This window comes from Leptosomus discolor, chromosome 1 (genome assembly GCF_034619465.1).
Source record: "Leptosomus discolor isolate bLepDis1 chromosome 1, bLepDis1.hap2, whole genome shotgun sequence".
NCBI classification, from domain to species: Eukaryota; Metazoa; Chordata; class Aves; order Leptosomiformes; family Leptosomidae; genus Leptosomus; species Leptosomus discolor.
The window spans coordinates 194522178-194542103 of NC_141391.1; the positions used below are offsets into that span (position 1 = coordinate 194522178).

Sequence of the window (19926 nt, forward strand, 5' to 3'; positions counted from 1 at the left end):
GGCAAGAGATGTGAAGGGCAACATGAAGGGCTTCTACAGGTCTGTCAGCATCAGATGAGGAAAAATGTAGGCCCAGTGCTAAATGGGTCAGGCAGGAGATTCAGTGGCAAAAGACATGGAAAAGGAAGAGGCACTCACTGCTTTTCCACCTCAGTCTTTACTGGAAAGTCTGGCCTTTTGGGATCCCAAGCTCCTCAGACCCATGGGAAAGACTGGAGGAAGGAAGATTTACCTTCAGTGGAGGAGGACTGGGTTAGGAAACACCTAAACAAACTGGAAACACACAAGTCTATGGGGCACAATGGTATGTGTCCACAGGGAGCTATATGTACTGAAGAAGCTGGCTGGTGTCATTGTAAGGTCACTCTTGATAATCTTTGAAAGATCATGGTGACTAGGGGAGGGTTCTGAGAACTGGAAGAAAGCACACGTCATTTCTATCTTAAAAAAGGCAAAAAATGCAGAACCAAGGAACTATAGGCTGGTCAGCCTAGCCTCACCTCAATCCCTGAGAGGCTGACAGAGCAAATAATTCTGGAAAACATTTCCAAACATTAAGGACAAGAATAAGATTGGAAGTAGTCAGCATGGATTAACAAAAAGGAAATCATGCCCGCCCAACCTTACAGCCTTCTACAAAGAGATGACTGGCTTGGTGGACAAAGGGAGAGGAGTTTGCTGATCTTGAATTTTAGCAAGGCTTTCAACGCTGTTTCCCATAACGTTCTCACTGATTAAGTACAAGCTAGATAAATGGACAGTGAATCTGAAAACTAGCTGAACTGCCAGGCTCAAAGGGTTGTGATCAGTGCCAGGAAGTCCATCTGGAGGCCCATCAAAGTCCAGATGGAAGCCTGTTTCTAGCGATGCATGCTAAGGGTCCAATACTATTTAACATCTTGATTAATTATCTCAACAATGGGACAGATTGCTCCCTTGGCAAGTTTGCAAACAATGCAAACTTGGGAGGACTGGCTGATATGCCAGAGGATCATACTGCCATTTAGAGGGACCTCCACAGGCTGGAGAAACAGGCTGACAGGAATCTCATAAAGTTCAACAAAAACGAATGCAAAGTCCTGCACCTGGAAAAGAATAACCCTATGCACCAATACAGGCTTGTGAGCCAACTGGCTGGAAAGCAGTTGCAGAAAAGGCTCTAGGAGGTTGTGGTGGACATCAAGTTAACTACAGTGAGCAGTGCATCTTTGCAACAATGAAGACCAACAGCCTCCTGGGTGGCATTAACAACTGTATCCATCACCAACAGGTCAAGGAATGTGTTTATTCCCCTCTGTTTAGCACTGGTGATGCCACACCTGGAGTGCCATGTCCACCCCTTAGCTCCCCAGTCCAAGAAAGAAATGGACATACTGGAGCAAGTCCAGCAAATTGCTACAAAGATGAATAAAGGATTACAGCATTTGTCATATGAGGAAATTCTGAGAGAACTGAGATTGCTTAGCTCAGAAGAGAGATGGCGTTCTCCTGCAGTCACCCCTGGGCAGCTGGGGGAAGTGCATGAAGCTCTGTTTTTCACAAACCTCATCAAGTAGATGCCACGCAAATGAAATATTGCTCTTGGAGCAATTTAAAAGAACAGAGCCATGCCTTCTTTCCTGGTGATGGGATCTATGATCTAAGTCTAGCTTATGAAACTGCTACTTGGCAGGGTTTCTTTAGTTATCACACCAGCAGCTGTGGAATGATGAAATATCTGTATGGACTTTTAGACTTCAGTCCATCCGTTGCTTCTATACCAAGAACTTGTTTGCCTCCTGTGATTGATAAGGCTTTTGTAAGATAAAAGTGAAATGGACAATTGAAGACTAGGTGAGGGAATCCAAAACACAACTGTGAGAACTATCTACTGCTACTTGTTTGTCATCCCAAGAGAGCCAAAGAGCTTGATAATGAAAGAATATCCAACTTTTTTTTTTTTTAATTAATATGAAAGGAATAAGCAGTCATCATACGTACCTCTTGATCCTAGGGTCTTGGGTATCTGTGGCTTCACTTTTCCTTTATAGCTTTTGGCCTTTGTGACTGGTAGTTTAGCCTTCAAACCATCGGTTTCCATTTCTTCCAAAATGTTGATGAAAACTTGTCCATTGAAGAAAGAATGAAAAGCTTTCCTGTAAAGGAGTGGAAAAAAAAAAAAAAAGCTAAACAAAAAAGTGCAGAACTACATTTGAGCAGAGCTCAGCTATTCATGAAAGGACATGGAGAACTCTTTGCAGGTATGTGCATAGCACTGTGGATACTCAATGTGGCACAAAAGCCATTTCTATTATCCTGAGGGAAAGATGATGACAGAGCCAAAATCCTACCTGAAAGTTTGTGCTGGTCTATGGACGAGAGATGCTGATGACATTTCTGGTAGAGAATGTAGAATGTGCTTTAAGTTCCTTGACTTAGGGTCAGAAATTGGGCTCTAGAGACTTGAGGGCAGTGCAACTGAGAAGACAGAGATGCTGTCATGGCTGGCAGGAGGAAGCTGTTGCAGTTCTAGCTCTGCTGTACATCGCACCTCACCACCTACGTGACATTTTACTTCCCTTCCTTACCTGTGTTTCATATACCTGCAGATGAGTTCTAAAGGGATGTCTGATACTTCACAGGTGTATGTTCTGCTCCTGCTACTTGCACTTCCTACCTCAGGGCTATAAGCTTCCATTCTGAAAAAGAATTCCTCCACTCCTGCCAAACCCTCTTCCAAGAATCCTTCCTGCTGGTGCTTTTTTGCCAGTCTTTCAGCTGTGCATGCTTGTGTTTTTGAGCAGCTGGTTTCATCCACATGTGCTGGCACCTCTAAGCCAAGAAAATTGCATTGGCTGTTGTTTCGTCCCCAGCTAGGTTGGGGACCCAGCAAAAGGAACGGCTAGCAGCTCTACGCTTTTCCACTGACATGATGACCAAGACCTGGCAGCATGCTCAAGGCAGAAAAAGAATAAAAGCGAAAATATCCCTATGGCCTGTTGGCATCAGAAATGATGGATGAGGAAGAAACAAAGTGGGGTTTGCAAAATAGACTTGCTAATCTGGGAACCTAAGTGTCTGGGTTCTGGCATTTCTTGAAGATCCCTGTAAAGGAAAACTTCTCTGTGAAACTAGACTCCTAGAGATCTCCTTCTTCAGTACAACATTTCCATTTGTCCTTCATTTCCTCCTAGTCCTCAGAAGAAGCAAATTTACCCTCAAACGAAGAAGAATCCCAGAAGCATCTCTAGAGATTGTGATGTCCGTGACCAGGGGCAGGATCTAGCCCACTTGTTGACATAGGTTCCTTCATTGTTTTGATTTCCCCAAAGGTCTAGATTTCAGTCACACTGCTCTGCCTCCCCTCCCCCCCAATAGTTCCTTTCGCACATGTTTTTCTCCCACAATCAAAGCAAATATGGAGTTTTCAGTAGATTCAGATGTGATCAAACTCAGTGAACACACACAGAGGGAATCTCATTGTACTACTATTACTACAACAATTTCTGCTGTGAATCTGGCTTGAGGCCGGATTTAGGAAGGTTCAAGTCTCCATCAGCCTCTCATTATACTGTCAAACTTCTCCAGGTATGCAACAATTTGATGATGGAGGCATTTTGCCATTTTATTGAAACAAATTAAAAATAGAATCAGGCAGCCAGAGGGATGATGAAAAAAATGTAAATGGTAACTGCAACCTGTTGTCTGTATGCACTGTTGGGGGAACACAGACCTAAGGTTCTGTGCCTGTACAGCTTATATATTTTACAGTAAGTAGTCAGAGAAGAGACAAACAGGGGGAGAGATAATTCAAGGTGCAGGGACAACAGATTTGTGATTTCCACTCCTGGATGAATTCAGTAAATGCAAACCAAAATATTTTGCTTTTTAAAAAATCTGTCCTCAGAGATTTTACATTGCCAGAAACCCTGTGGCCAACTTCATGGTGACTCCTATATTTTCATGAACACTCTTATATACTCCTTAGATAACTCTACAGCTTTATCATGAGGCCTGTATGCAAAGTGACAGATCCAGGTTTGAACCATTTCAAAATCAGGAGGAAAGTGGATTCAGGTGAGTTACCGCACAGAGGAATACTTTAGCTACTGGGCTACTGTGTAAAAGTTGATGATCGCACCATGACTATCACCACCAACATTATGTTCTTGGGTAAAACTAAGTGTGACTGCTCACTGTGGGTGTATGCACAACCTGATCTTTCCTAATGAATTACACCCCTGGACAGACTTGAACTTGGTGTCACTTAATCTGTAGATCCCAAATGGCCTCAGGCACCATACAGATGGCCATACACCAAGACGATACACAACTTTTGCGCCCATTTAAAAGTACTCTGGACAGAAGATAGATTGCCTATGATATTTCAGATACCTCACTGAGTTACATGTTTTAGTGCACATGGATTGTTTTCTTGCATGTGTACAACAGCCCAGGTTTCAGTTTTCTGTTATCTTGTATCTTCATATATATATATTCACATAGATTACTGTTGATTAAGATAAGACATTGTGAGACTGCTCATGTTTACAGACATCAGTCACTGGCACAATCAGGACTGCTACCGAACATACTCATTCTGATCCATGACTCACTGGATACCATTCCGCTATCAGTTTTACATCTACTTCTTATACATATACAATTTTACATACCTACACTTTATTTCCTCTATGACTGTACATTGTGCTTTTCCTTCAAAGGGGAATTTTATTCAAAGATTCCGATATATTCAAAAATCACAAATGGTATTTGTTTCACAGTTAGAAATGAAAAATTTATAATCTCTTACTTTATCTACATTTGTCTGATTTTCTGTATTAGGTCTCAAAGCTCTTGAAATGTTTCCTGCAGCCTGAAATGACAGAGCGCCTCGTATAAAGGACGCCCCTATTTTACACCTAAGGAATATTACTAAATAGGTATTAATCTGAAGAAATATATTGTACGGTAAAGATCTTGACAGACTACCGACTTTCTTGAACACCCAGACTGCACTTAAGTTTTGGCTGATCAGAAGCATCTAATGTCACTGCACATGCTACAATGGAAACTCTAAGGCAAATACAAAGTTTTGGTCTCTGTGTTACCTGGACATATCCTATAGCATCTGGTATGGTGTTCGCCACTCTTCTAGTTTCTTGCTGCTCATCTCTGAACATGAGAGCTCGTCCACTTGTTTCTAATTCACCTTTCCTTTCTATCTGGAATGCTCCTACAGAACTTTGCACTGAAAGGACTGGAGTGCAGCTGGACATGAAATTTTTTTCTCTCATTGGAAGCACACTGAAGACATCCATTGGGCAAAACATCACTCTTTTCTACCCAGACAGGCTTGGCTACTATCCTTACAAAAATGAAGTCACAGGAGAGGCATTCAATGGAGGACTCCCTCAACTCTCGCTGCTGGAGAATCATTTAAAAAAAGCCAAAGAGGACATCCAGTTCTATATTCCTTCAGATGAACAGTTTGGATTGGCTGTCATTGACTGGGAAAACTGGAGACCTGTGTGGATAAGGAATTGGGGATCAAAAGACATTTATAGACAGGAATCCATTGAACTGGTTCAGCAGAGAGACCTCAGTCTATCAGAAGCTGAAGCCAGGGCTATAGCTAAAATAGAATTTGAAGCTGCAGCAAAATCAATTATGTTGGAATCTTTAAAGCTGGGCATAGAAATGAAGCCAAATCGTCTGTGGGGATATTACCTCTATCCAGACTGTTATAACTATGATTACAAACAAAACCCACATAATTATACAGGAACCTGTTTAGATATTGAAATAGAAAGAAATAATGAGCTTAATTGGTTGTGGGAGAAAAGCACAGCACTTTATCCATCTGTCTATCTAGAGACAGCTTTAAGATCTTCCAGAAATGCTCAGCTCTTTGTTCGCAACAGAGTTCAAGAAGCCATTAGGATTTCATATGTCTCTAATTCTACTCATCCCCTTCCAGTTTTTGTATATACACGTCCAGTATTCACAGATGACTATGAGGAATATCTCTCCCAGGTGAGTAGAGCTAGACCTTAAATATTTCAAATTTAAGTGGAAAGAAATTACCAGGTAATATTTATTTAGCAAATATGCTAACTTGTATCAAAAAGAAGTGTGTAGATTTTGTAATAAAATTTAAATTAATCCATCAAAGAATTTTGATCAAACAGAACACAAAGAGGTCTATTTTCAAACATTCCTCAAATAGTGTTTTATTCTCTGAGTAGTCCTCACATGTAGCAAAATATTATAAAGCTAGAAAGCAGATTTAGTGCATTAAGTCAGAGGAAAAAAAAAATACGAGTAACCTCTTTCAAAGAGAATTAGTAAAACTGGGTTGGTCTACTGTCTGCTTTTTAGGTTATAAGAAAAAAACAATAAAAGGAAGTCTTTCTTTTATTTAAAAAAAAGATTTAAAAGGTAGTGAGAAAATTCTATCCTTAGTTGTACTTGAGTAGCCTTTTAAATGATGTTTCAGCGTCTCCTGGGTTAGTCAAGGTTAGGCTCTGATTAAGGTCTAATCATCTTACTTGCAGTTCTGGCTACACTTTTCCCTTCACATTTTTATGTACACCCACGCTATCAGATACCACCAATCTGGGGAATCTCTTCCTGGACACCCAGGCCAGGAGGAAGGGGAAGTTAGAGGTTGTGGTCCTGGTGATGGTATTGTGTCTGGTGTCCTCTCACATTCTGGATGGAGCATCACCAGGCATTGGCCTCAGCTCCATGGGGCAAGGGGTGCTGTCAGGGTCACTGCTGGGCTCCTAGTTAATCATTTAAATCCTGTCATCTTTACATTCTTCCTTTTAATCTGTTGTGCCCCACAGTAAGTTGTTTTTTCCTTGTTCTTTTTCTATCCATAGTCCTTTCCCATCCCAGACGGGCTTCAAGGTTTTGTTAGGGCTGGCTAACAGCTGACCCTAAAAGGAGAACTGAACAGAAACAAATTTCCCAAATCCATCTCTGTAAAAGACCAGAGCCATTCTCTGGAGAAAAGAGATTCCTGTTGGTGAAAACGCCTTCTCTTGCTACTTTTATGTGTTGGCACTTTTAGCACTTTCTGGTAACCGAAATTAAGTGAAAAAAAAAAAAAAAAACCCCAACAAAAACGGCTTCAGGCAGCATTACTGAAACCAGTTACTACCAACTCTGATGAGCCAGGAGGCAACGCAGCAAATTAAAACTTAAAATGGTTGGCTGGGTGTATGTCATATGCCTAACCACAGTTTTACAGCCTTGTTTTTCTAACCAGATGACATACATAAATCGGATGTATTTGGCAACATTTTCTGGCATTGCCTGTGCAACCCAACCCCAGAATAAAATAGTGTAATTGAGAGCAGAATTTTTGCATCACGTATAATTGCTTGCTGTCTTCAAAGTAGTTATTTTGGATATGTAATTTACTATATGCATTATACCTTTTGCCCTTATGTTATAGCTTACTTACATTAGTATGATTCTTGCACATTTTCCCTCAGGGTGACCTAGTAAATACTATTGGAGAATCTGCTGCACTGGGTGCTTCTGGAATTGTGATCTGGGGTGATATGAATTTAACACAAAATAAGGTATGCCAGATAAATTACTATATGACGTTTTTAAAGAGCAATAAAATGAAAAGGATATAAAGCATTATGATTACTTACATCACACCTTCTACTTTTAAAATGATGACTCCATATTGCCAGCAGTCTTTTCCAGTTGAAAAACAAGCACATTTGAGGCTTATGAAGATTGTCATTGACTACACAGAATAAGAGTTCAATCTTTCAAAGTATCAGTGTTGGCTCTGAGCAACTGGACAAGCTACCATCTACCATAACTGTAGGCAAATTAGCATTTGTTTTGTTAATTTAAGGAAAGAAATCCTGTATCTTCATTGCATTCCAGTCATGAGGTACAGAAAAAATTACTTGTGCTTGCCCAGAACAATTTTTAAAAGACACTTCTGCCTTTTAAAATGGTGCACTTAGCAATAATATCTAAAGCACTAGGAGGAGTTAGTCTGTGAAATTTCAGCTCTATCCTGTTCTGTGTGTTGTAAGTAGTACTTTGATTAATTTCATTGTACCAAAGTTCTGAGTCAGAAGAGAAAAAAAATTCCAGTTTGTTTTAGGAAAGTCAAATACATAGTTTGAGAAACTTTGTTACACAGATGTTCAAATAAATCTTTTGAACTAGCTCATTCATACCCAGGCAAGCTAGATATAATAAACTACTGTATGGGAAGACTCTTCTGAAGTCTTCTAAGAGCAAAGTATTGAAACTCTTCAGCACTGCTGGGCCTTTTGTCACAGAAAGCATGGCCAAAGAAAGCTCCACAGCTCTGCAAGGGTCAAATTCCCCAAAGCATCCCACTTTGACTTTTTTGTATGTGCCTGTCTTTGAGAAAGGATATCAGTTGCACCTGCAGCTTTTTTGCCCATTACCCTAATACCAGAAAACAGACGAGCAACAACTTCTATTGCTTGAATTTTGTGATTCGTGTGAGCAAACAGAACTTTCCACAGCCCAGTCAGACTACGTATTTGTGCACTAATCGCACCTTTTTTTTCTTTACAGCTATCACAGTCAGCAGCCTTTTAGCAATGAAATATTACTGTGAGCCTCACTTCTGCAAGAACTGCATCAAGCAAAATTTCCAGTCAGGGTTTTTATATATACCTAAAAGAAAAAACCAAAACCCCTACATATACCTCAGATTCACCGAAGTGATCTGCATGAGTGTAAATACTAGCTGTATCTATATGTGGTATTCAGCAAATGCCCTGAGGAGACATAGTGTCAGAAAAAAAGAAAGAGTTCCAAGCCTCTGGTTATTAAACTTTGCCAAGCATACACAGAATATATGCCAACTTCATGATCAATTAGAATGATCAATTCTGTTAGCACACATTCAATTTGACCATCCTCCCAAAATGCTTTCTGTTCAAAAATGCCACGAAAGCTCCCTACTCCTGCTGCCTAGCTATTCAGGTCAGGGGAAAATTGAAGAGTCTCGCAGAGATAATTTGATAGAAAAATTATTTGTTCAAGCTGAAGAAGGGAGGTTTTTTTCAAGATCCATTCAAACCATTCAAGACATAAAAAGGAACTTTGATCATTCATGTAACTTCTTTAAATTCATCTGATTCAAAATGCTACATGCAATAGACAGATAAAGTGAAAGCTTTAAGTTGTCTGCTTTCTGATATAAGTACTTTTCGTAACATCTCCAGCAACTACCCAACATAAATTTGCTGTGATCCTTGAACTATGTAGCAACTTCTCTGATAACCTTGCTTCCAACAACCAGTTATAACTATTATCAAAACCTCAGGAGAAACATTCATAGATATCCACTACGGTACTGCTGTTAGAATGGCAGCATTTTAACGGTTTCCATACTAAACTATGCAGATATGTTCCTTTCACAGAACACCTGTAGAACTCTGGACAACTACCTTCGGAGGACTTTGACTCCATACCTCATCAATGTCACCATGGCAGCCAGAATCTGTAGCCAAGTGTTATGCCAAGACTCTGGTGCTTGTGCACGGAAAAACTGGAATTCCAGTGACTATCTTCACTTGAACCCTGAGAATATTGTCATTCAAATGACAAAGGATGGAAAATACACTCTACAAGGGCAACCAGCATTTCAGGATCTGCAAACATTCATAGAAAAATTTGATTGCCACTGTTATGCAGGGCAGAGTTGTGAACCTCGAGCTGATTTAAATGACATCCATTACATCCATGCTTGCATTTCAGAAGATATTTGCATTCAGATATCCTCAAATTCACTTTCTAATATAGAAGCCTCTGAAGAAAAGATCCTGTCTAACAGAACTGTATTTTCATTTACCTCTCAGAGTAAGGTGACACTATCTACACATCCTGAAATACAGGATTTCCAATCTACCTTTGGAAATAATATACTCAATATAACTACTCCAGAATATAACACTGTCACAGCTGCCACTAGATACAATTCAAAAGCAAATGATACTTGTACTTTCGGTAGTTCTTCATCCTATAAGATAAGGATGTTTAATCTGTTCTGTTTAATTCTAATTTTGAGAACCTTAATATAAATGACCCACAAAAGTGAGAATATTATTTTTCCTGGCTGTGTTTGAAATTCTAAAGGTTCTATTTACAAACAAAAATAATTCCTGAAAGGCATATGGTCTTATCTGTATCAGGTAACCTTTTCTATTCCATAGGTGACACTTCAGCTTGAATGTATTTCTTCAGTTTAGTTCTATAAACTATTATTTGTGCCAAAGACATACTGGTCTGTATATGCTGATTATACCATATGAAAGGATAACCCAGAATAAGGAACATTTTTTTTACAGTTTATATTTTTAACAGTTATATTTGAAAAAAAATATTGATAATGCTTTTTTGTATACTTCAAGTTAAGCCAGTTAAATACATCTCAACCTGGATTTCATCAGCAGCCAACAGGTTTGATGCTCTATGCAGGAATTAATTTCATTCCATATGAAATTTAGCTCTTAAAAATACTCGGCTTAACTTTAGATCTGTGGGACTTTGTAGCATAAAATTTATCTTATTAATGTAATGTTTCTCCACTTTTCACAATATCTACAGAGACACTGTGTTTTTTCTTTAAATATATTCATAAGTCTTCAAAAAGTTCTAACTTTAATGTAAATGTTAACTTCAAATATTACAGCTTCATTATTTAAAATTTGAGCTGTAATGGTTTATCCTTCTTTCTTTATTCTCCTCTTCTTCTCCCAAGCCCTCCCCTTTATTTCAGGTGTCCCCTCCTTGGCTTTCAGTTGTTTTTCCTGGCCAATACTCACAACTCATCTGCCTCTGCACTCCCTACCACCATTGGTCACCAGTCTTTGTTTCTCGGTTCAGCCAGCCCTAGCAACTGGGTAAGGCCACATGTCTGTGCCATTTGGACAAAAGCCTGTGAGCCTGGGACTTTCTCTATGCCTATTTACTGAGCAGTCTTTTTGGTGGAAATCAGTTCATTCCTTAGGATATCCTGGCAGTCGAGGCTGCAAGATGAGTGACACTGTAGACCTGGCATTCCCTTTCTTCATTTCCAGTGCCCATGATCACCAGTCTCAGGACCACATTTTTGATCCAGTCTGCGTACAGAACCAAGACTATTTGCTTAAAATTATTCCATTGCCAAAAGCAGTGTGAAAGTAGCAGATACCTCAGAAGAAAACTGCTCCCAGTATCATATCAGCAGCCTAGTTACGATTTATCTATAGTCAGTTTAAGCACTCAGAAGCAATTAACTGCAGTTTATTTGATAAAATAACCTTTTCAAATTATTATGTCAGATGCTTAATAGATGTCTGGACTTCTGATCGGTGAAGAGTAGCTGCTGGTATGGATACATTAAAAAAGTCTCCCTAGAGCTAAGCATGATCTGCATAAATAAATCACCACCTCCCACAGATACAACCTGCCTCACTAACGGAAAAGTACCTGGGATTTCAATATAGTAGCCCTTTATTTACAAAAAGTTCATGCCTTAATCTAGCAGAAATCACATATTACATCCGTTGCCTTTGAATTTTCAGGTTGTCAGTCATAACAGCTGTGCAGAAAAATAGATGAAGCCTTTAACATGGAGAAATAATGTTTTATGGCTTTTGGACAGCAAGTTATTAAGAGAAAGTGACAATTTTCTCATTGCAGTTATGGTGTTAAATCCAGAAGTCAAAGCTATTTCTGCCATTAATGTTCCAAGTAGGATCATGAATAAAAAAATATCTATGTAGCAGACAGCACAAAAGAAGCCAGCTAGTTTTGATCACCTCTGTAAAAACATGTTTTTTTCACTGCAGTTTTGATATTGGTTATTTGATCTTGGGTCAAAAAAAGCCACGGTATCATAATTCCTGTACCTGAGGTCCACCCCTTTCACACCACAGTTGGGATAACTATGGAAGAGTTTCTAAAAACTGGAAACATCACTGGAAATGCCTTAGCATATGTTGTATGACTTATACACAGTTTTTATTTTTTCAGCAGGCACTTTAACCTGGCCAAAATTTTATGTTGGCATACAGAGTTCTAGTTCAAAAGCTGCACTGCTTTGTTAAATGTTTGGCAAAGTTTCCTGAGGTTAGACTTGTTTGTGTCTAGCACTCTGAAAGACTCTGGATCTGTAGCACTTTGTGGTAAGAGAGCTCAGCACAGGTTCACAAAACCTACATGTCTTGCCACAAATGCTTTTGACTATCAGCCAAGCAATAGCAAGCAAGTATTTGTGATGGAGAAAGCATGAAATCACCAGAAAAGGAGGAATGAGAAGTTAAAATCACAGAAGGGTTGAGACAGAGCACCCAGTACCTCCCAGTGGATGCAGAGGAAGTGAATCGCAGAAGGGAGAGTGTGAAGCAGTGGGGAATGTGGACAGACCAGTCTCGTCCCATTCAACAGTTTTTATCTACGTGGCATTTATTACTGACAACCTTTCCCAGAGGCCCACTGTAAGGACAGAGGAACACAGTAACTGGTGTGTTGGATTAGACCTATCCATCTGACTTCATCTCTTTTTTCTTGAGAGCAGCCAGGACCAGAAAAGTACAAGGAAGGTGAGAGGAAAGCAGATTATAACTGTCCACAGAAATGTGTCTTCCTAAGCTGCACTGCATAAATAGCTATCTGTCTCATGCTCTGATGCACAACGCTTTACCTACCACCTTTTGAACGTTCATTTAGGATATTTATGTTACCTCTGAACATCTGCAATTCACGCTTTAAATCCTACAAATTTCTTGTCATAGAGAGATCTAGGCCAGCTATGTTCTGGGTAAAATTACAGTATTTTCCAAATATATTATTTTGCTCTGTATTACATTTGTCTCGTCTATATTGTAGAATCATAGAATGGTTTGGGTTGGAAGGGACCTTAAAGATCATCTAGCTCCATATTCTCTGCTAAAGAGTTACCATGGAGTCAGCGAAGGAGTCCGTAACGAAGGAGGAAAGAAAGAAAAGAGGTGCTATGCCTTGCATTGCTGGTGACTATCTTATGTCCAGAGCCAAACTTGTATTCTCCCAAAGCAGGCCCCACCCCCCAAAATATTCACCTTCCATTCACTGCATTTCCTGTAATCATTAGTTATCTCTGTAGCCTTGTAGTTTCAGTTTCTTATGTTGTATTTTTCAAAAGATTAAATCCTAGAGGAATGTTCACTTAACTTTAATTGCCATTCATTATTTTGTACTTCTCCCTTCCAGGCAAAATTCAGGCTGGCAATACTTAAGGCCTGGAAAATGCTAAAACGGATTTGATGAAATGGTCTAAATGAAACTCGTTTAACTACCTCGAGAGCCTTCCTTCAATGCTGAGAAATTTTGCTCAAATTTTAATTGAAATTCTGCTTCTCTATCTGAAGAATCTGGATCTGGTTTATTGTGGTTTTTATTCTGGGACACCCAAAGATAACGTCACTTTTAAGAGAAATGCCTATTGGCACTTACAGAATCTGAACAGAAGTGAAATCATAGTCTAGTTCCTCTCTTACAGTTTCTTGCTTCTCTGTATTAAAAATAACAACATGGAGAGAGATTTTGAGAGATAAAACCACTTTGTAGCCAGCCTAGGATGTGACTAGCATCCCAAGCAGTCCAGCAAAATTTGCTTCAATCCCTGCATCACGCTGGGACACCCTGTTGTACATACATCAGCAAAGAACTGTGTGGAAGATTTCAGACTGTGCAATACACACTAGACAGCTCCCAGACACAGATTAGATTTGTACATGTACCTATCCATTACTTTTCAATACAAACAACAAGACAGCAAAGACAGTTACATAATTTTAAAACACAGTCAGTTAATGGAGCTTTGATGACCTTTCTAAGAAGACAACTAAATTCCATCCTTCAAGCATATGCACTTAAAACTTACCTGAAAGGTTTTTCACAGTGTGCTTGCACAAGCCCCTTTGCACTGGCAGATACCCATTTTGCCAAAGCAAAATAGCCTGCAAAATTAGGGTCTGAGATTTCAAGGCAGAGTCATGAGTTTCATTTCAAAGAATAACATCAATACAAAACAATGTTTAATGCATGGCTTCAAAACAAAATTACTGTTTTCTTTAACAATGACTTCATCTTTCTTAAAGAAATTTCTTTTTTGTTGTTCTTTCTTGACAGGGTTTTTTTTTGTGTCCTACTGAAACCATTGCATAGGTGGCTGGAAACAGATTCAAAAAGCTTATTGGTCTAACTTAATTCCTTAACACTTCTAAATGTTTGCCAATGTGTGGCTATACCAGAACCTTCTGTTCGCTTTTCTGGAAAGACTCCACTGAACTTTAACCCAGTATCATGGTATTTTTCTTTATGACGATAGTCACGTAAACGTGCAGTATTCCAGATCAGTCCTAAGTCTTTGTGTATACCAGTCAAGGATGAGGGCCTTTAGAGAACAGGTCTTTCGTGTAGGTGTTCCGAACCTTTCGCAGCTGCTTTTCTCTTCACTGTTAGTAGTACTCAGGACTGCAAAATCTCCCTGCATTTGCTGTCCCCTTGTTACATATGAGAAAGTAAAGGGCAAGGAAATAAAGGGCGCCTATCAATATTAGCATCCTTAAGGGAATGACTTTGGATTTCATTATGTTCACTAATGTGTTACCACCATCATGGTATATTGATTATATTTCTCCTTGGCCAGTAGTAATTAGATGACAGTTTTCAGTGTATGCTTGTATAACCCTTAGTTTATAACTGATAAAGTATTTATTGATTAGTAATCAGACACAAACAGAGAGTATGGAAATTAATGTGAATCACTACTTTACAAACAGACAGTATGAAAATTAATGTGAATCACTACTTTACATATTCAGCCAACGTTTTGTTTCTGTGCACACAATTCCAGACTGTCATGTTCAGCGGCATATATTTGTGGACTTCAGACAATATGCAGTTACCCTTCTCTGCCTTTGTTTTCATCTCAGAAAATATATTTATTCAACAGAGCGTCAAGATCCTGCAGAAGAAATATACCATATGTTGGCAGTCTCCTTCTGGAGCACACTGCTCCCTCAGGCTACTAGCAGGTTGAGACAAGATGATAGCTTGCCAGTGTCAAGTGATGATTTCCTGAGGCAGAAACCTAACAACCACCCATTCAAAGGGAGGCTAAGGGCACCCTGCAGTCCCATAACGATAATATTGTTAATGTCACAAGAAAGCACGAAGTACCTTACAGCTGGGACAGCTAGTAATTAAGGGCACTGGACCAATAATAGACTTAGGCTGTCTCTAAGTCCTATGCATTGTTTCAGTATGTGCTATATATACCAAATCCAGGTATCCAAAACGCAGAGTTCTTGAGTTAAAACCTTTAATCAGCCCCACTCTGCCAGTGTAACAACCCTTACAGAAATCCTTTTTTCACCTCTCCTGCACTGAAGCGTGACAAAAATTGAAGATAACATACGGGAGTTCTGACGCTCCCGCCGGCAGAGGGCATGGACGAGGCACGCAGACATCTGTGGGTACGTTACAATGCTTCACTGAAAAGTTCAATACGGTCTTCCTACTCTCCTTAGCTACTTGACTGTGGCCTACAGAAAAGACAACTAGTCTCTCGCTAACGCAGTGCCTCATTAGCACAAAAGATGTGTGGCTTATTCTACAGGGTTTTTTTTCCCCAAACATCTGGTATAACAGGACAAACCTGAAAATACCAGAGTGAGACATCATCTCTTTTCATGCTCTCCTCTCTGGAGATTTCATTCAGCTGAAGGCTTCTCCTCATTAAGATCTTAATCTGTCATTAAAATGCATGCTTAAAACTACAGATAATGTGATCTGATCTCTTTGGTAGTACTCCGAACTAGAGATGTGGGTCACAAACACCTTACTTCTCCCCAAATGTGGAAATATCTGGATATGGAGTATTGGTTCAGGTCAGGTTTTGCTGACCATGTATTTATAGCACTGCCATCATTGTCATCTGAAATGTAAGATCCATTGTTAAAAAATGTTTATAGCACAAAGAAGTCTCTGCAATGCAGTAAGCTGCTTTACTATCACTTCAGAGACAGAGCACTTGGAAGACTCAATATTCTAGGTGCTGCATGGCCCCCTAACACTGCTAGACTGGTCCTGAAGTGTGTAAATCTCAACGGGCAAGACAGAAAATTGAAATACTTTATAGTGGTTAAATGTTTCCCAGAAAGATTAAGTGGCTTGTCTGCAGTCAATGAATTGTGGCCTTCTGTGCCCCAGCCTAGGTTTTTAGCTACATAGTACAAATGTCCTCTGAGCTGCTAATTGTAGCAAGGTAGCAATATTTTTACATACAATATTTTATTACCAAACTGTCTGCAAAATAAAGAATCACTTTCATAATCATATAGTTTCACAAAAGATAGAACAGATTTTAGAACAATACAAGAGATCTTTGACCTTGCACAGACTCTCCAAGACTTCTTCATATATTATATTTTGACCCCTTCGACACTGTAAAAGACTTTGGTCAGTGTACAGCTAAATTAATGTTTTAGAATTTACCTGTGTATCTTCTGCTGGCCTTCTATGAGGATATGGCTGAAATGTATTTTTTCAGAATATGTTACTGTATCTGCAACATAACTGTTTCTTTAAGCTTCCCTCACTATCAGACTTAAGCACTATTGCAGAATTGAAAAATTCTTGAAAATAGACTGTTCGATTTTATGTGAGTTTTCCCCCATGCAGTAATCAGAACCACTTCATTCCCAGAAACCACTCTCACAAACAGACTACCTTTATTTCACACATCTAGGTGATATGTGGAGATGGGAGAAATTCTTACATTTTTCAGTTTTAATGTGGCCAGAAACATTTCACCTAGTCACTCAAAATTCGATAATTGCTTTGGCTGAAACAAGTTTTTAAAAATAACAAGATACGTAGCAGACAAATAATAGTATTTTGCCTGTGAATTATTTCCTGGTCCTTTCACCCACCCAACCAGAATAACTCATTTCCTTAATGTTAACTTTTCCACCCACGTCTCCCGTGATCCCCCCAGTTATGTTTTGGCACAACTAATTGTAACAAATTTACCGTGACTTCTGGCTGAGGCAAGGATGTACGTATGTATTGAATGGCCACCTGGCTGCCACTAAGAGGCAAGTAAAACATTCTCCCTCAATGCAGGATCTAATCAGGTTCCTCTCTTTGACCATGCCACCAGTTTTGAAGAAACTTTGAGAGCCTCACCATGCTCTGAAACTGCCGAAGACACCATCACTGCCGCAGTTTTAAGAGTGGCATCCAAAATTCTGACTCTAACCCAAAACACCAATGCTAGGGAATAGCATTAGGACAAAAGAACAGCAAGGGCAGCACCTCATGCTATGGGGGAAAAAAAAAAAGTGCCTCTCTGTTTGTTTGGGACTTGCCACTTAAATCTGTCTGCCTTCCTCTAGATTTTATATTAAGAGAAGCAATGAAAAATAATTCCCTAACATTACCATTGGGAAGGTGGGCGAAATCCAGTGTCCAACTTCCTTCCGGAAATGTTTAATTAAATTTACAAGTGTAAATAAATTAGTATCTGTATAAAAATCTTAGAATTACACTATGAGTCATTTTGACTGTATCTACAGCCAAGGCATGAAAAAGCATAAAGTTTTTCAACTTTACAGCTAGCCCAGAACCAACTGCTCTTGACAGCTGTCACAAGACCTAGTTTTTGTGGTCTGACTGACGCAACCAGCGAGGTTTATCACAAATTGCATTCTCTAAAATGCTGAATTACGTCTCTAAAAAGAGCATGAGAAACAAATTGCATTATGTTGTGATGAATTTGCTATGTTTCAACAGCAGAAGTTTCTATACTAAATTTTTCAAGTGCCTTGTTCATACCTGCATGAAAGTCTTTCACCAACCAGTACCACCAGCATTGTAACCTTCTAGAGCATCACATTTAATTTCAGTGACAACTTCAGAGATGGCAGATGGATCCCGGTTAAGTGTTGGCTCTGGATTTGTGGGGAAAACAAGCCCTTCTCTAATGCTGTGTCCAGACAGCATGCTAGATGTTGCTTACTCAGGGCAGGCAGAAGATTCCTGGTGAAGTGGCATGTCCTGTCATTGCCCACTATACAAACCGCCGTCACAAGCATCTCTTGTGGAGGCAAGGAAGCATGCTAAGGGAGACTCTCCAAAAACTGTCAGAGAAGAACTCAAACAAAGCCACGGTAAGCCCTGGATCTGAAAGCCTGTCACTACGCCATGAACAATTCAAGAAGAGTTTCATGGGAAGAGTGGAGGTCCTAGGGGCTGTGAGAACCGCCATCACTAGAGGTGAAGGACCCACAAAAACTGGTCCTGTCAAGGAGACGAGTCCACCAACTCTCATAAACCAGTGCTGCCAACGCAGCCCTCGGCCACCCCTTGTTGGGCGCGGGGTGCTGGGCAGCCCGCCCATGGCGGCACACCGACGCCGGGCCGCCCCGTCCTGCCACACTCCCGGCAGGGACCAGCTGTTGACCTCACACGATCCCCGCCGCGCCCCATCTGTCCACCGCGGTGCCCGGCGCCCCTTGCTGCTCCCTGGGGCTGGCGGGACCTCCGCGCTACCGCCTCAGCCCCTCAGCGCTCGTGAGACGCCCCTCCGCCGGCCGCCCCCCGCCGCGGGGCCGGCCCCTCCCGCCATTTCGTGCGGGAGCCGCCCCGCCCGACCCCCGCTACGGCGGCGGCTCCGTCACCTCACCCGACGGACACCTCCCCGCCCGCCCCCGGCCGGCGCCCGGCCCTGACTCCAGCCCGCCCGGGCCCCCCGCGGGGCGCCCCGGCCGCTCGCCCGCCCGCCCCCAGCCGGGCCAAGCCGACCCAAACCCCTCCCCTGTCTGCAGCAAGTGGCAGCGGGAGAAGGGCGGTGGCGGCGGCGCCATCACGTGAGGGCCCTGCCTGGCGCTCGGCTCCCCGCGCAGCCTCGCCGCCGCCGACCCCGGGCCCCGTCCCGAGCCCCGCCGCTGCCTCGCCTCGCCTCGCCTCGCCCCGCGCTCCCATGCCCAGCAGCGAGGCGGTGCCGCTGGGGCTGGGCGCCTGCCGCAGGTCGGGGGCGCTGACCGGGATGCTGGCGCTGGTGGCGCGGCTGCTGGAGTGGCTGCGCTCGCTGTTCTGGAAGGAGGAGATGGAGCTCACCCTGGTGGGGCTGCAGTACTCGGGCAAGACCACGCTGCTCACCGTGCTGGCGGTACGCTGCCGCGGCCCGGCCGCCCGCCGGCCAGGCGCAGGGGCAGGGCGGCGGCGGGGGGCGCTCAGGGCGGCGGCCCACGGGAGGCGGGAGGGGGGGGGGCGGGTGTGTGTCGCCGCCGCCGCGGAGCGGTGAGGCGGAGGGCGGCGGGGCGGCAGTCTGGCGGGGCTGGAGGGAGCCGCCCGCGCCGAGCCGGCTGCTTCGCCTCGCTTCCCCCGGCAACAAGTGCGGGCTTTGCCGCCACGGCCTGCGGCGGAGCCGCCTCCTGTCATGAGGTCCCGCGGCGCCGCGATGCGCGGCGGCGGCGGGTGGGTGGGTGGTGGTGAGGTGGCGGGCGGGGGGCATGAGGCAGCTTTTGCAACCTCGAGAATTTCGCAGCAGGCTCAGATGGGTGTGAAATTGTTTTAAGAGGGAGAAAGAAAATGTCTCCTGTGTCTGACTGCAAAGTGTGCCCGTCTCAGAGCAGATGCCTGGGCACAGACGTTTGCCCGTGATTCAGAGTTGGCTTGTCACGGCCAGTGTATCCCAAAATAACTCAGAATGTATTGTGCATCCTCCAAGGCCTCAACTCACCTGTCAGTGAATTCTCCCCTCCCGTCAGTTGCATCAATATTAACGCCTCCCACAATTCCTTGATAGCTCTTTCCCAGCATTCAAGTCTGATTTCGGCATTCCCTCTATCCCAGCCAAAACCAGCACCCCTTCCCACGGGGGTGATGGTC

The 19926-nt window shown here is 42.1% G+C and overlaps 2 protein-coding genes across 2 annotated transcripts in view; both read left to right on the forward strand.

Annotated features, from left to right (window-relative positions):
- The first annotated feature begins 5046 nt into the window (after positions 1-5046).
- On the forward strand, positions 5047-10082 carry SPAM1 (sperm adhesion molecule 1). Its single transcript, XM_009957329.2, has 3 exons — positions 5047-6015; positions 7485-7574; positions 9423-10082. Exons 1-3 carry the CDS (start codon positions 5047-5049, stop codon positions 10080-10082), a joined length of 1719 nt encoding a protein of 572 aa, XP_009955631.2.
- Positions 10083-19015: 8933 nt separating this feature from the next.
- Positions 19016-19926, forward strand: part of LOC104350376 (ADP-ribosylation factor-like protein 8B) — a 29088-nt gene continuing 28177 nt past the window's right edge. Inside the window, exon 1 of the mRNA XM_086473486.1 lies at positions 19016-19204. Within this exon, the coding sequence (XP_086329612.1) occupies positions 19016-19204 (189 nt within the window). The remainder of the gene's footprint in view (positions 19205-19926) is intronic.

What these genes read in the sequence shown, in the direction of transcription:
- SPAM1 (XM_009957329.2), top strand. Translation starts at nt 5,047, where the DNA reads ATGGAAACTCTAAGGCAAATACAAAGTTTTGGTCTCTGTGTTACCTGG. An exon ending in ATGAGGAATATCTCTCCCAG is followed by an intron (nt 6,016 to 7,484) that starts GTGAGTAGAGCT and finishes ATTTTCCCTCAG; the next exon opens with GGTGACCTAGTAAATACTAT. An exon ending in TGAATTTAACACAAAATAAG is followed by an intron (nt 7,575 to 9,422) that starts GTATGCCAGATA and finishes TTCCTTTCACAG; the next exon opens with AACACCTGTAGAACTCTGGA.